This window comes from Apium graveolens, chromosome 10 (genome assembly GCF_009905375.1).
Source record: "Apium graveolens cultivar Ventura chromosome 10, ASM990537v1, whole genome shotgun sequence".
NCBI classification, from domain to species: domain Eukaryota; kingdom Viridiplantae; phylum Streptophyta; class Magnoliopsida; order Apiales; family Apiaceae; genus Apium; species Apium graveolens.
This window is the reverse complement of record NC_133656.1, coordinates 231472003-231487128: the sequence shown is the minus strand read 5'-3', so window position 1 is coordinate 231487128 and position 15126 is coordinate 231472003. Positions and strand designations below refer to the sequence as shown.

The window sequence follows — 15126 nt, the reverse complement described above, 5'->3', positions numbered from 1 at the left end:
TAGTGGTTATAATATTATTATTCTATATTATTAAATAAACTTGTTCGTGAGAAGTTGTTTTAATTGAGAGAAATTAAAAAGGTAACGTGTTATATTTGAAAATGATTTTTAATTCTTTTTCTATTATAATTCGATTATAATGCTAATGAGTAATTCAATAAATTAAGTGTGTACTAAAAAAGTACCAAAACTTGAATGTTTTGTTTTTTATATAACACTCACAGTAATAGATATAAAAGATGAGAAGAGACTAGTTTACTACCTCATGGTCAACGGCAATTTGTCCATTTTTAGTCTAATTTCTGAAATTGCGACACCCTCTGCAGTTTACTCAATACTCATGAGCCTCAACAGTCGAGTCACAAGATTACAAAAAGCTTCACAGCAAAATTCAACACTTAAATTGGTGGCCAAAAGTTATTGCATAATACAATTCATCCCACAAATTTAACATACAATATGCAGCATGTTCAAACACAGGAAATTAAACAACAAATCCATACATATTAATAGTTCTCCATGCAAACATAACAAACAACTTAATATGAATTACTAACTGATTAAGCCTCCATAAGAAACTCCTTGTCCTTCTCCAGATTCTCCATTGCTCCAGCATCCAGGCTGATCTCGATGTCAATGCTTCTCCCTCCACTCTTTCCCTGATACAAATAAACCATTCCATCAAACCTGTTGTTTGAGCCACTCCTCACACTCTCTGGTGCTCCGTAGCCAAAGTCCACTTCGTAAACGTTGAATCGAGGAGAGGATCCCACCGCGACACAGTTCACTCCAGCGTCTTTGTATTGGAAGATTATTGGATTGCTCTCCCATTCATCGTTACGTTTGTTGATGGCTTTTGCATCGTGCATGACAATGGCTTGTTGCACGAGTTTTGCTCCAAACTCTGGTGGATTGGCAAGCAACAATCCAGCTGCAGTGACAGTGAATATGGCCTGGATCAGGTTTCCGAAGTAGCTCTCGGGCATTGGAGGGTCCACCCTTTTACGACAGTCAGCAAAGATGGTGAACACAGTGTAGTCCTCGGGCTTCAGCTGCCTGGCCTTTGTGACTGCATTCCACACATGTGTAGACAGGGCCTGGAATGTTGAGAAGGGCTTTGAGTCCTCACTTGGTTTTTCATTAACTTTTGACTTGATCTTGTCAATTGCTGCCTCAGAAAATTTGAAGACTTTCTCTCTGAGGGGCGGTGGTACAACCTTAGCCACCTCACCATTCTGAGGCGCGGCAGCTGCTGGTGGAGTGAGGTCGAGCTTCACACGCGTGTCACGTGCTTTGGTACGGTCAAGGAAAGGAGTGACCGATATAGAGGTGGCTCCTCTGCATATCTCGGCCCAGGAGGTCATGAAGTGCCAGGTAGCGGTACCATCTAAGATAGCATGGTTGAAAGCACATCCGATTACAAAACCATCCTTTAGCTTGGTAAGCTGTGAACATCAGCAATACGCCACTCCAATTTATCAGAAAACATATCATATAAATGTAGCTAAAACTAGGATGACAAATAAAACATAACAAACTCTGATGTATGACAACCAGGATTTGTAATGCTGAGAGTTGAGATAGAGAGCTCTGTGTATCAAGTATGGTTGGAAATTAACAGATAGGTATTTAATGTTGACAGACCTTAAAGTAGTTGGAAAATTAATCAATAAAAGTTAAAATCTTGCAACTATATACACTATTTAATAATTAAACCGGTTTGTCCAGTGTGTGTCCATGGGCACATGCTAAGAAAATGTGATAGATGAGTTGTAAAAATTTGATTGGTGGGGATTTTTGTGCATGCAGGGGTCCATCATTATTAATGAACTCTCCACCAATCAAATTTTTATAACTCATCTATCACACTTTCTTAACATGTGCCCAAAAATTCTAATTAAATTTATATATAAATTCAAAATCTGCACTTGAAATTATATGTGTGCAGTGTAGTTGTAAGTTGGTTATAAAATGGCTGTGCCCCTGTCTAGAAGCCAAATTTAAGGCTTTCTTGTAACTAAGCTAATTACTAATTGGATTCAAGGTTTTTCCCTTGTGTAATTACTACTTTGAGGCCCATCTGAACTGGCCAAGTAAACTGAAAAAAATACACATTCAGATTAATTCTGACAATTTAAATGTAAGTACTAAATTAATACAAGTTCTACACTTGTACAACACATTCTCTCTGCATTTTTGTTTAAAATTCATTGCACATAGTCTTTAAAGTTAAAGTATGTGATACAATTTAACTCTTCAATTCATAAGGGAGATCAAACTTTTGTAATGACTACAAGAAAAGTTACTGACGTGAAACGTGAGATCATTTACTACTCGATCGGAGATTGTCTCATTCTCAAACACCCTGATTTGCATTTTCTAGAACAAGTATGGTGTTGAAGAAAATCTTCTAATGAACAAGCATGGTGTTGAAGAAGATCTTCTAAACCAATGCTGACGGTAATTAAAACCCTCTAATTACAAAGGGTGCTTGGAAATGAGAAATGTCTTGATTTTCTCGTTAACCATATTAGAATTTCACGATCCAACCCGGCCCTATATATATTTCCGTCAATTTAACACTAAACCAAATAATCATATTTCAATTTGGGGCGTGGAGATTAAGATTTCACATAGAAATTAGAATCTCTATCAATTCTCGTTAACTGGATTAAAATTTCAGGATTTCGGAAATCAAACATTAAAACAAATAATTACGAATAATCGAATCTAACAAAACAAAAATCGACAAATACGAAAATGTACCTGCACTCCCAACAATGGCCTCTGAAGCCCTTCCAAGTTCAAGACACCATTATAAGGCACCAACTCCTTCAACCTAGCAGTCCCCTCCTCTTTCGTCAGCTCCGCAACCCCAATCTCCTCCGCTTCGGCCACCACCACCTCAACACCATCCGTATCATCATCATACACAACCTTAAAAACACCATCCTCATCTTTTCCCAGTTTTCCAGCAAGTTGATGAAACTCCTCCAAAACCAACGCAAGCCCATCTTTCATTTTCACCACAAGATCATCAAACTCAACAACCCCTTTGTAAATCATCAACTTTTGGTTATAGTAAAAGGCTATGTAAGGAAGATCAAAAGTGACTAGTTGACACTCTTTTCTTCCAAGTGTTTTCTTGGGCTTAACATGGCTTGTGCTTATGATTTTGGCCTTCGACATGTTCTTGTTCACCTCTTCTTCATTGGCTTGAGTTCCCATGATTGTGTTTCTATTTTATTTTTTTTTGGTTGAGAAAATGTATATGATGTTATGGAAATACAAGAAGAGAGACGGTATATATAGAGATAGAAAAAGGATGATGTTATGTAGATTGGGGGGGTGAATGTGAATATCCTTGAGGTTTGAAAAATAAAACACAACTACTAGCTACGCTATGTAGTTGGGAATGCATTAATGAGATTCATGAAGACAGTTGTGAAATATTAATTCTTCTTGCTGCTGTATAGTTGGTTCCGGTGGGAGTTGAGTAAAGCTCATCCCCCTTCCTAGTTCCTCTCTCTCATTTTTAACCCTGTTTTGTTTTGTCCCGTCTTGTTTTTCTTAAAACATTTCTTTTATCTTTCTGTGCAAATATTGGAAATTTGTCATTACTTATTAATTTTTATTTATATATGGACATATTGATTCCGATTTGTGAGTAAGAGTGATGTATTCACTTGGGATTTTAAAAATTATTGGGTATTTAATTTGGATTCTAAATTTTTTTCTAAAATTTGATGGTATTCAATAGGTATTGAAATAAGTCTTTAAATATCTGAGGTATTTAATTTATATTTTAAAAAGTTTATTAAAATCTTTTGATATTCAATTTGGATTTTAAAAAATCTATTAAAATTTGGTGGTATTCAAAAGTTCATGGATTTTTTTGTATTTTATAAAATTATAAATTTTGATGGACTTGCTTGTATAAATTACTACTCAAATCAGTAAGACTCTACGAGATTTATTCAACAACTACGCTAAGATTCGCGTACAATTAAAATCAACTAAAATTAACAACAATCATTCAAAATCAATGGATTATTATAGATCCTATAAAATCTGAATTGAAGACACCCCCTAAAAATCTAATATCCTGAAAATTTAATAATATGTTTACTAAGCATATCTTATCATAAATTGAATTTAATTTTATATTATACAGTTAAATGATATCCAGGTTTCACCGTAAGCTTTCTTTCGTGTACTTTCATGTCATAAATGTCTAACTCAAGTTTGACCCGTTAAGAATTCCTTTACTTTCATTTTGTTTTGCAGTCGTGCACCTTCATTTCGTGTACATTTCGTATCGTATTTCGTATATTTTTAAATTTAAATATTAAAATAAATAAATAAATAAAATATTTAAATAATTTTTTTACTACTCCAGTTATACGTTAATAAGTCATAAAGGATCAAGCGCGGTCAATTCCCGCAAAATTTGAATTTGAATTTATTTGGTATTTATTGTTTATAAAAAAATTATATGTAAAATAACACTCGTATAATTCTAATAAATTTATTTAAATATTTATTTATTTTTTGTACATTCGTTTAGTGTCATGTACCCGAGAATAAACCCAAAATTGACAATAAATTCATTTAGGTACTTTCGTGTTCGTATATTTTTGTAGTCGTGTACCGGAGGTCAACCCAGACCCGTATTTTTTGTGTCATTTTCGCGTCGTGTATGAAATTGTCAGCTTCAATTGTTTAAGACCTTTGTGGATACAACCTAACAACTAATATATATTGCCCATGTCTCGTTCATATTTATAAGATCTCCTTTTTGACATATCCCTCTCAATTATATATATATATTCCAAAAATTATAATGTTTATAATATAAAATTAACAACTATTCATTCACATCCACTTATTTGTATCACCTCACTTATTTTATACATTTTAATATTAATTTGTCCCGCCACTTTACTCACTCTTTTTACATTTTAACGTTAAATTACATTTTGTTTAACCTATGTGGCACCTCTTATGTATACTAGTGGGTAGGACGGAGCGAGTATTATATTACTAGTTTAGTAACATGTACCAAATTGCTAATATTTTCGGACTGACACAGGCTGACACATTCGATTATAAGTTTGAATATTATAAATGGTATCAGAACTTTGCTCCGTCGGAAGCACAAAGGCACTGTCCGAATTCTGTAGGTGTGTTGGTTATTTGTGGAGAACGTTGACCCTAACATCCCACGTCGACAAGAAAAGAGTGTTTGAGACGGTTATTAATACCGGTTAACAACTAATATATAACACATTGTTATTTTTTTAGGTTGATTAGGTCCGATATATATTCGGTTATAGATTTGGATGTCATAGTAAGCATGTGTACAAGGACGTAGTTCGAGGCTAGAAGCTCGCGAGCCTATATTCGAAGTTGTTTAACTGAGTTCAGCCAACCTCGACCTCATTTACGAGCCAAACTCAAACTTCGAGTTCGTTTAACTAAATAAGTTGAGTTGAATCTGAATCTGTTTAAACTTGACTATAATCAAATTCAAACTTGTTTAAGTTTTTATATATAATAATTTTTTTGTTATTTATAAATTGAATTTTAATCAAATTATTATCATTATAATTCCACGAATAAACTTGGTTCACCTTATTAACGTCGCAGGTAACTCGATTTTTTATGAAAAAAATAATCTTGTTTGAGTTGAAAAATACCCGAACTCGAACTAATTTACCAAATTTATACTTCTATACTATATTATAATAGATGAAACATTCAAAATTTGGTAGTCAGTCGGTCGGTAATTGCTGAAATTATTTAATTACCCTTACTTAATTGTTTTAATTCTAATTATTGGGTCGATCAATTTTAATTCTAATTGATATTGAAGTCAACTTCCTCTATTAATTTATCAATTTCAATTCTATTTTATATCGAACTCTATATTACTATAATTTATGTTAAATTTAACTTCTTCTACCAATTTAAATTTTAATTCATATCGAGTTCTATATTATTCTAATTTGTTACTTCGGGCTAAATTAAATTTAGACAAACTAAATATAATTCTTAAGATTCGGTTTATATATAATGTGACTCGGGTTAAGATAAAATAATAATACTATCAATCCTTCTAAAAAAATTATACTAATGAATTTGGATAAACAAAATAATATATTTTCTTTATCCAGGATAAAAAAATATATTATACAATTGATTCAAACTAACACAAATCTAAAATAAAAATACAATTGGACCAAAAAAAACATATACACTAAATATTCAGCCTAAAACAAAATTATCTTATTGATCCGAAATTTAAAAGAAATTAAAATTAAACTAAAAATAATTAGTTTGATTTGGTAGGTGTATTGTGCACCAGACTAAAATAAAATAATGTAAATCACTGATCCAAGATAAATCAAATTAATATTAGACTAAGTATAATTCGTATACTATTCACGTGAAATAAAAAATCAAATTTTATTTAAAACATAATTTTTTTTTAAATACACGTAAAATTATCAATAAAATTATATTGTTCAATCAGTAATATTTTCTTTTTCAAATATCTTTTATGGAGTTATAGTTAATCGATTAAGTAATCACCATGCTAGAATAATACTTTTTCAAGGTACCAACATAATGGAGACATTATATTTTTATTCTTAATAAAATAATAATTTCATTATAATAATATTTCCCCAACTAATGTTAACACTTTAAATAAGTTTAAATATTCTAAAAAATTATGAACACATATGTTTACTTATATAATTATCATGAAATTATATCATTTAAAGTTTTAAATGAACAAAATTAAAAATTAAATTAGAATATCTCTTTTTTAAAATTATGTAATATTAAAAAAAAATTATATCGTCCATATATCGCACGAATTTTAAACTAGTACTAGATCCAAGCGTGAAATGATAAAAATGCTGACCTTTCTGTTGATGTCTTGATAACTTAAACTGTTATTTTATTTCCAAAAATAAAAAAAACTTAATATGGTGGTTACGTGCACAACAAATACAATATATTCGACTAATTTACTGGTTACAATACTCAACAGCAATTAATTAGCAGGATTGTCTTTTCCTGGTGGTACAAGAACCAGAGCAAGATTTGTTCGTGCGAATTATAATTTACTGGTTTCACCAAATTATAGCTGCTATTAATTGTACCTCTTTATTGTTCACGAAATTTCTATCCGGAATGCTTCAAATTGACCATTATATCATGTAAATATCGCTAGCCGGGAAGTGTTTAACATATTTATGTATTTTATTTATAAATTTTTATGTATCCAGTTTATTTTTATATATTTTTATTTTTTGATTATTTAATTAAATTTTATACATTTCAAAATTACTTTGATTGCTTCTATCACCTTACCTAAATTTTATATTTTTCTCACTAATTTATACTTTTCTCTCTCTTATCCCACCACTTTAATGAAAATAATATTTTTTATTTTATCTTTTTCCAAATCATTTCTATACAAGTGACTGGTAGAGAGGGAGTCTGGTTCAAATGACTGGAGCGAATAAAATAACAAATTTGGGTCTTCTATGTTAATAATTTATCTAAAATTTCATTACAAAATAAGTCTTTGGAGAGTAAAATATTTGACTTTTAAGTAAAATGTAAGTCTTGTAAAAGTGCCCAAACCTTTTCGTGTAAGGTACATATTTTCCCAACATGAACGTATTTGAACACCGTGTGAAACACAATTATGATAACGCCGGAAGCAAAAGCTAATTTTGGGAACAAAGTTGTTTTGTAGTTGGGGTTGTATATGTACTCTCATTTTAATTGAAAATCTTAATGCCGCTGCAAGTTGTTAGCACTCCAGCGGCTTAACGGTATTTAGCTTCACCTAATTTTTTATTACTATGTTTTATTTCACATGATGACCAATATTCTTTGTATTTTCAGTTGTGATTTGTGAATAATACACTGCATAATACGGATACTCCACGTGACGTACATTGTTATTGGTGTTATCAAATTCTCTATGTTATTCGAAAGACACAACTCATCGTTTAAGAATGTTATTCGAATTACATCACTTTTCTTCGTTTAGTCCAGAGTTTTAAACATTCGAATGATGCCAATTTATCAAATTTTGAATATAAAATCATTTTGAGCCATCCGACCCAATTGGAATGGGTCTGAAAAACTCGATAAAGATAGGATGGTATCGATATTTTCTTGACAATTCTTAAATAATGTTTAAAAATTCGGTTAATTAATCAGTAGACGAACTGTAACTTTCTAATTAGTTTAATTTCGGTACGTCTTAATTAGTCAAAAATCGGGTCAAATAACAATTATTTTAAGAAATTAGTCTCAAAAGTTGAGCGAGACGAGATTCAGTAATAGTATGTAGTGATTATTAAAAATAATTAACTTAAATATCTAGTAAATCTTGTCAATTAATGATATGTATACTTGGTTCATAAATTTTGTGACAGCTTGATAAATTTTAATAAATTATATACAATTATTTATTAAATTAAATTCCTTCCAATTAATTAGGGTCAGTTTTGAAAATTGAAGATCCCAAATAAGTTTAAATTTCTTGCTCATTTTAAATGATGTAGTTTTTTTTACATGTAAGAGATTCATTATTATTAAGAAAAGAAAAAATATTAAACTTTTAAAATTTAATATTTCAGTATTCACATGCCAAAAAAAAACGTTAAAAAAAACTCACTACTCTAAGATCATCTCCAACCCAATTTCAAACCCGTACTTTCACACCATTTTAGTGTAGATTTTCTCTTCACTCAACTCTAAATCTCACCAAAAGTTACACCAAATTTGGTGTCATACCAATTTTTTAGAGTTTTTGTTAATTTCAACATTATCTATTTGCATAAAACAAAGTTGTTTCATTTGTATCCTACTAACATTATTACTTCTATACTTTATTTTGTATTCTAGCAATAAAATAACATATATAGACAAGAATGGTGTAAGATTTAGCGTTTATGGATTGAAGTTGAATTTAAAAATAGTGTAATTTTTATATCATTTTAGTGTAAATTTCACACCAAAATAGTGTGATACATTGGAGATGCTCCAACAAAAATTACAATAATATGGTTGCAAGAAAACAACAATGACAAAAGAAGATAAATGAAATAGCAAAATCAGTTGGCAAGTACCCCAATTGTAAAAAATAGCATATGAATTACATTTACAAGTAAGAGTTGGTTAGAAAGTAAAGGATGGTTATTGAGAAAGAACAAAAGAAGGGCATTCATATTTTATTGTGGCCATGTGATTTATCACCAATTTATATATATATTGTAGTGTAGCCATGTGATATTTAAAAGCTTAAGTAATACATAAATGCATCCCATGTGTATGCGTGGTTGCAACATCATCTTGTGACATCCCTTTCCTGTTTCTCCTCAGATTTTTCATATTTAATTACAATTTTATAATTAGTACACAAATCTCTCGCATTATTGGGTCCGAACAGATCCGAATTTCTACTTTTATCTGCATGTCTGACCTTAAATTGACATATACTCTCTATAGCTTTCTTTTTCTAGCTTTGAAAATTTAGATTGACTAAAATTGCATGACAGATTAGGATCATACTGAATACCTGTCTTATAACTTTGATGTGGAATGTTGATTAAATTAGAGATTTAAGTAGTTAGGGAACATGAATAGCACACACTTATTTACTATTAAGTGCCTACAAAATAGTCCTCATATGTTGACAATTTAGGTTCAAATCTAGGAGTCCATAGTCAACACTACATGCTCCCTCGATAGTCGATAGCAGTCAAATAATCGGTCCCTGAAATATTTATGCCCTTAAAAAATTTAAAGAGTTGTCCAGTATGTAAATACTAAAATTTATAAAATTTGGAGTATTTTGATTGTTATATTTGTTTTAAATATATGGGGTCGATCATTATTAAGAAGTAGTGGTCAATCGAAAAAAGTTAAATTTATAAAAGTTTGTGCTAGTGTATGTTCATGACACATAGCAGAAAAATCGAAATTTAAAACCAATAATTTAAGGGCATGTATGACAAATGTTATAAATCAACTTATTAATTTATAAGCCAACAACAACTTATTCTCGAGTGTTTGTCGATCTAAGTTATAAGTTGAATTTATAATTTATACGCTCATAATTTCAATATTAGTAAAGACGTATTTTTCTCAACATATTTTTGATTTTTTGTTTTCTATCAATTTTAATTTTAAAATATTTTTTTTAATGTTAAACTAACTTAAAATATAAGAATTAAGATAATTATATTTAAAAATTATTTATTTTAATTCATTTTAATAAAAAATATTTGACTTATAAGTTAAATTATCCAAAAACTTGAATAACTTATAAACATTTATCAACTTGTCACTTATTCAGTTTAACTCATAAGTTACTTATTTTTAAAAAAATTAAACGAACACTACGTACAGATAAAATAACATAACAGTTTGATATAAAAATAACATACTCTGTGTATTCTCATCGATCAAATTAATTTATATGTGGATTTTTAATAACATAACTCCGTATATTTTTATCAAACGAATTAATTTTATATATAGATTTTTTCTTGAACAAATAATTATAATCACGTATAATCGGATATATGACTCATTTTTGTTATATTTGATTTTTCTTCCAAAATCTCTAAGGAGTCCGTTTGGTTCAAATGGTTTCGGAATCAGGTGTAATCCTCGTATGTGGTATTTGATTGAAATTAAATCCAGACTTTATCCAAAATTTTCGGGTTTTATACTCTGTCAAATTTTGACAAAAAATGAGGTCCGTTTAAAGTTTGTTTGCCCTACCAATAGGGCTGACTTTTTCGAGATCGGATATTCCCATTTTATTTAATCGGATCGAATTCGAATTTTTTTTGAACATCTTTAGAAGTCTATCAAAATTGCATTATTGCTCATTCTTATTTATCTTTAAACTTAATAGTCTAAATAAACAACCTTGGTCTTATTAGAATCTCAATTTCATTACTTATTTAACTTAATCCTCTCATAATTAAAAAAAATGATTACAGCCAAGCACTTTTTCTCAGATCACTTGTGGTGATAAAGCCACTTATTAATAATGAATATTGTATGAAAAATCAATTCAATAAATATTGCCGCATATGAGAATACATATAGCTCTTTTTTTAAAGAGAACCCTCTCATGTAGATAACAAGAAACCCTTAATTTTATTATAATATTTGATAAGTGTGATTTGACTGTCATATTACTACAAAACCATTTTTAACTATTTTATCAAATTTTAATAATTTTTTAAATAAAAAAAATTATGCAACTTCGTTTTTTATTTCATAGTTAAAATATATAAATATATATAATAAAAAATGAAATGAAAACTTATTTATTTATTAAATAATGGTTCTCTATAGATTTCTATTTAAAAAAGCCCTTTATATATTGTTACCCCACCTATTAATATACTAAGTTGTAAGAATCTATTTTTTTATTAATTTTAAGAACACAGATGATTTTGAAGTTGCTCTTATAAATAAAATATCAGAGAAGAAATAAGTTATCAGAGGAGAGTGTTAACTTTTTAAGGAATAATTGTGATATTATTACTGGAGCTCTATTTACCCAACATTCTTTTAATTTTGATCTAAAATCTCGTTTAACTAAAATATTTAAGCTTATGCAATGATATTAGTTATAATTGATTGGCTAAATTGGACTTGTAAGACAATATATAAAATTTGTTGAATATGTAAGATATTGTAGTTGAATGATATTGGTTATATTGGTTGACTATATTTTAAAAATAGTATATTATTAAAATTTTATGTTGTTATAAATAAAATATATTACTTTAATATGATAATAAATGATTACATTTTTTTTACAAATTTCTTGCAAGTCTCTGGTGGTTCAACAAATATATCCAAGAGGTTGACTGTATTTATAAATAAGGGAAATGTATCATTGGAGATGATTTTTTTTTACATAATCTCTATATTTTTTATTTATATTATGTATTAATGATTTTTAACTAAGGGTTCTATGTGATTGGAGATACTCTTAAGTTACTTTTAGATTATGTCCCGTTAACCAGTTACGGAGTATTTGAACTCTTAACCTCAAATCTTAACAATTTCTTAATACTAGCTTAAAGAGTAAAATGTAAGATATGTACCTGAATTTTACAAATTATGCAAATTGTGTAGTTATAATTCAAAAATAGAAAAATATGTATCTCAAATTACCAAAAACATGTAATTTGTGTATAAATGTTAACTTTTTTAACGTAGTTAGTGAAAACTTATTTTTGAATGCAAGATGAGTACTCTATGATTAATAATAATGCAAACCGTGTACATGAAGCTTGATAATAACAAAATGTGTACCCGGAGAAATTTGTGAAAAATATTTTGTGTTGTATTTTCGTGCAAAATTGGATATTTATATTAACTAAATTAACAAACAAAAATATAGCAAAATATTTTTAGATAAATATTGAATATTTATATAAAATTTATATACAACGTCATAATATCAAGTGTTATTTTAAAAATATAAAGTATTATTTAAAAAATAAAAATGCACATATTTTTAATAAATATACATATGTTTGGGAGAGATTATGGACCGTTCGACTCGATTTTTGCGTAAAACTGGACTGAAACTGGAACCATAGATCTTCGGTTTTAAAAATCTTAAATCGCAATCGCAAACAAAATTATAGTATCGATTTCGATTTAAAGACCTAGATTCAATTTTTAAATTGAAAAAAATTAATATAATAAAAATTGTACAAGTAAAGTAAAGAAAATAATTAAAAAATAATTGTATCCTACAAATTACTGGGTACAACAAAATTAGTACACTGATGCAATTTCTACATGTTCTCGAAATAGATGAAATTTTAAGAAAAATGTATGACATAAAAGTGAGTCCGGCGAATATAAACTGATTTTACGACAGTTGCATGTTACTTCTCCTTAAATTTTAAAATATTTTCTAATTCTAAATTTTATATATATTATAAATAATATTTTTTTATATTAATAATTGGGTCGGTTCGGTTTTGACCGGCTTTTGAAGGTTTTGGCTCGATTTTGATTTTAATTTGGTTTTTTGCTCGCCCCCTGCATATATTCATTACAAATATTTATATTTAATTAAAAAATTACATAAGTCGTAAGTCGTGTACTTACAGGGAAAAAACAAAATTGATACTAAATCTCGATTGTGTAGTTTCGTGTTAATGTAACTAAAATGTAAATACAAATAATAAATTTTTAGGTGTTTTCGTGTCGCATATTTCTTGTCGTGTAATAAATTGTCGGATTTAATATATTACTCCCTCCGTCCCTCCCGATTGTTATCGTATCTGGGAGAGTGTCTGACACGCATTTTAAGATGAATAGGAAGTATAGTTCTATAACTTTTTTTAAAAATTTGCTTTTTCTGAATAAAAATAGAATTTTTAAATTTTTATTCAGAAAAATAATTTTCTTAAAAAAAGTTAAAGAACTATACTTTTTTTCATCTTAAAATGCGTGTCAGACACTATCCGAGAAACGATAACAATTGGGAGGGACGGAGGGAGTATATCTTATATATAATAGGCACAATATAGATTTTATCCAAATTTTGATAGTTATGGTACGTGACGATCAATGTAATAAAATTTATTAGATATTAAACAAATAGATGAAACATAATATTTATTCAAAACAGTTTTTTTTCTCCCGTTTCTGGATAATTTTAGTTGTACATTACCTTTTAAACCGTCACTGAATTGAACATTATTCAAGGTAGAGTGTAAATAAAAAAGAAAACTAAACTCGTTAACTTTATTTTTATTTTATGATTTAACTTCAAATAGATTCCTTTTTCAATACAATTTCAAATTAATAAATAATTTAAAAAGAGTGCATTTTACCATTACGATTTTTTTTACTTCAAATTAGAAATCTCATATGCACATTTTGCATTTTACTCTTTGCTTAAATCATTAATATTATCACTGTCACACCACTACTTGCGAGGAACATCCACTTTTTTTAGAAAAAGTCCCTAACTTATATTTTATACTATAATATTAAAAACACTACCATTCTCTCTTTTAAGTACACTATACTTTGGTCGAAATAATGCACTATTTAGAGCATTTTCAAGAGTAATATCTAAAACTCTTAGCTAAAACATGCTTAGCTAAAATTTTATTGAACCTGTAAGCAGTTTTACTGCACTGACATTAGCTATAATCATTAGTTATATTTATAATATTATTATTTTTATTAATTTTAAATATATAAATAAAAAGTTTAATTATTTATTTTTTTAAAAGAAATTTAATTAATTATGTTTTATATTAGTGGAAATAAAATAATATATTTAATAAAAAATATTTATTATAATATTATAACATTTTTATATTTATATCAATATATTAAAGTAAACATTATAAAATAAAAATGAGTAACTATTATGAACATTACTTACATATAAAATAAAATATATGACTAAAACATATATTAATATATTAGAATTTTTATAAATTTAGTTAATAATAAAATATTTATCACACTTAATATTACATAACATTTTTTATAAATAAAAATACAAGCAGTACATTTTATACATCTATACATATAATAATTATGAAGATATATACATCATTTTCATGTTATAATATTATATATTTAAATCTTAAACATGTTATACAAAATTATAAATAATAAAATTTAGAATAAAATTTAGGCTAGATTAGGGTTAATATAGGCCGGAGATGACGTGGAGTATTATAGATGATGGCTGGATAATCAACAAATATGGAGTATGTGACGCCCTCAATCTCGGGGTTAGGAAATGAGGACTCACACACCTCTAATCTAATAATTAAATATGCATAAACCCCGATTAACTACTAACAGGATCAACAGGATAAAGTATGAGACAAGATTACAACTACCAATCATAAAATATAACTTACAAGCCCAAAATATTATTAAATAATCAATATCGATTCCGACTGAGAACCGACAGATAACCCATTGTATCTTTATACACTTCATTCTAGGCGCGAGCTCACTCATAATTACCACTACCTGCTCTGGCAACCGGAAGCCCTCAACACGGTAGGGACC

The 15126-nt window shown here is 28.4% G+C and overlaps 1 protein-coding gene across 1 annotated transcript; it reads right to left on the bottom strand.

Moving 5' to 3' along the window:
- Positions 1–367: 367 nt before the first annotated feature.
- On the bottom strand, positions 368–3347 carry LOC141689740 (BAHD acyltransferase DCR). The gene is made up of 2 exons (XM_074494097.1): positions 2767–3347; positions 368–1445 (listed from the first exon to the last, which is right to left on the bottom strand). The coding sequence occupies exons 1-2, from the start codon at positions 3226–3228 to the stop codon at positions 561–563; spliced, it is 1347 nt and encodes a 448-aa protein (XP_074350198.1). The 5' UTR covers positions 3229–3347; the 3' UTR covers positions 368–560.
- Between the last annotated feature and the right edge of the window lie 11779 nt (positions 3348–15126).

Coding starts and splice junctions, on each gene's coding strand:
- LOC141689740 (XM_074494097.1), bottom strand. CDS start 3,228: ATGGGAACTCAAGCCAATGAAGAAGAGGTGAACAAGAACATGTCGAAG. Junction 1,446..2,766: donor GGCCATTGTTGGGAGTGCAG/GTACATTTTCGT, acceptor TGATGTTCACAG/CTTACCAAGCTAAAGGATGG.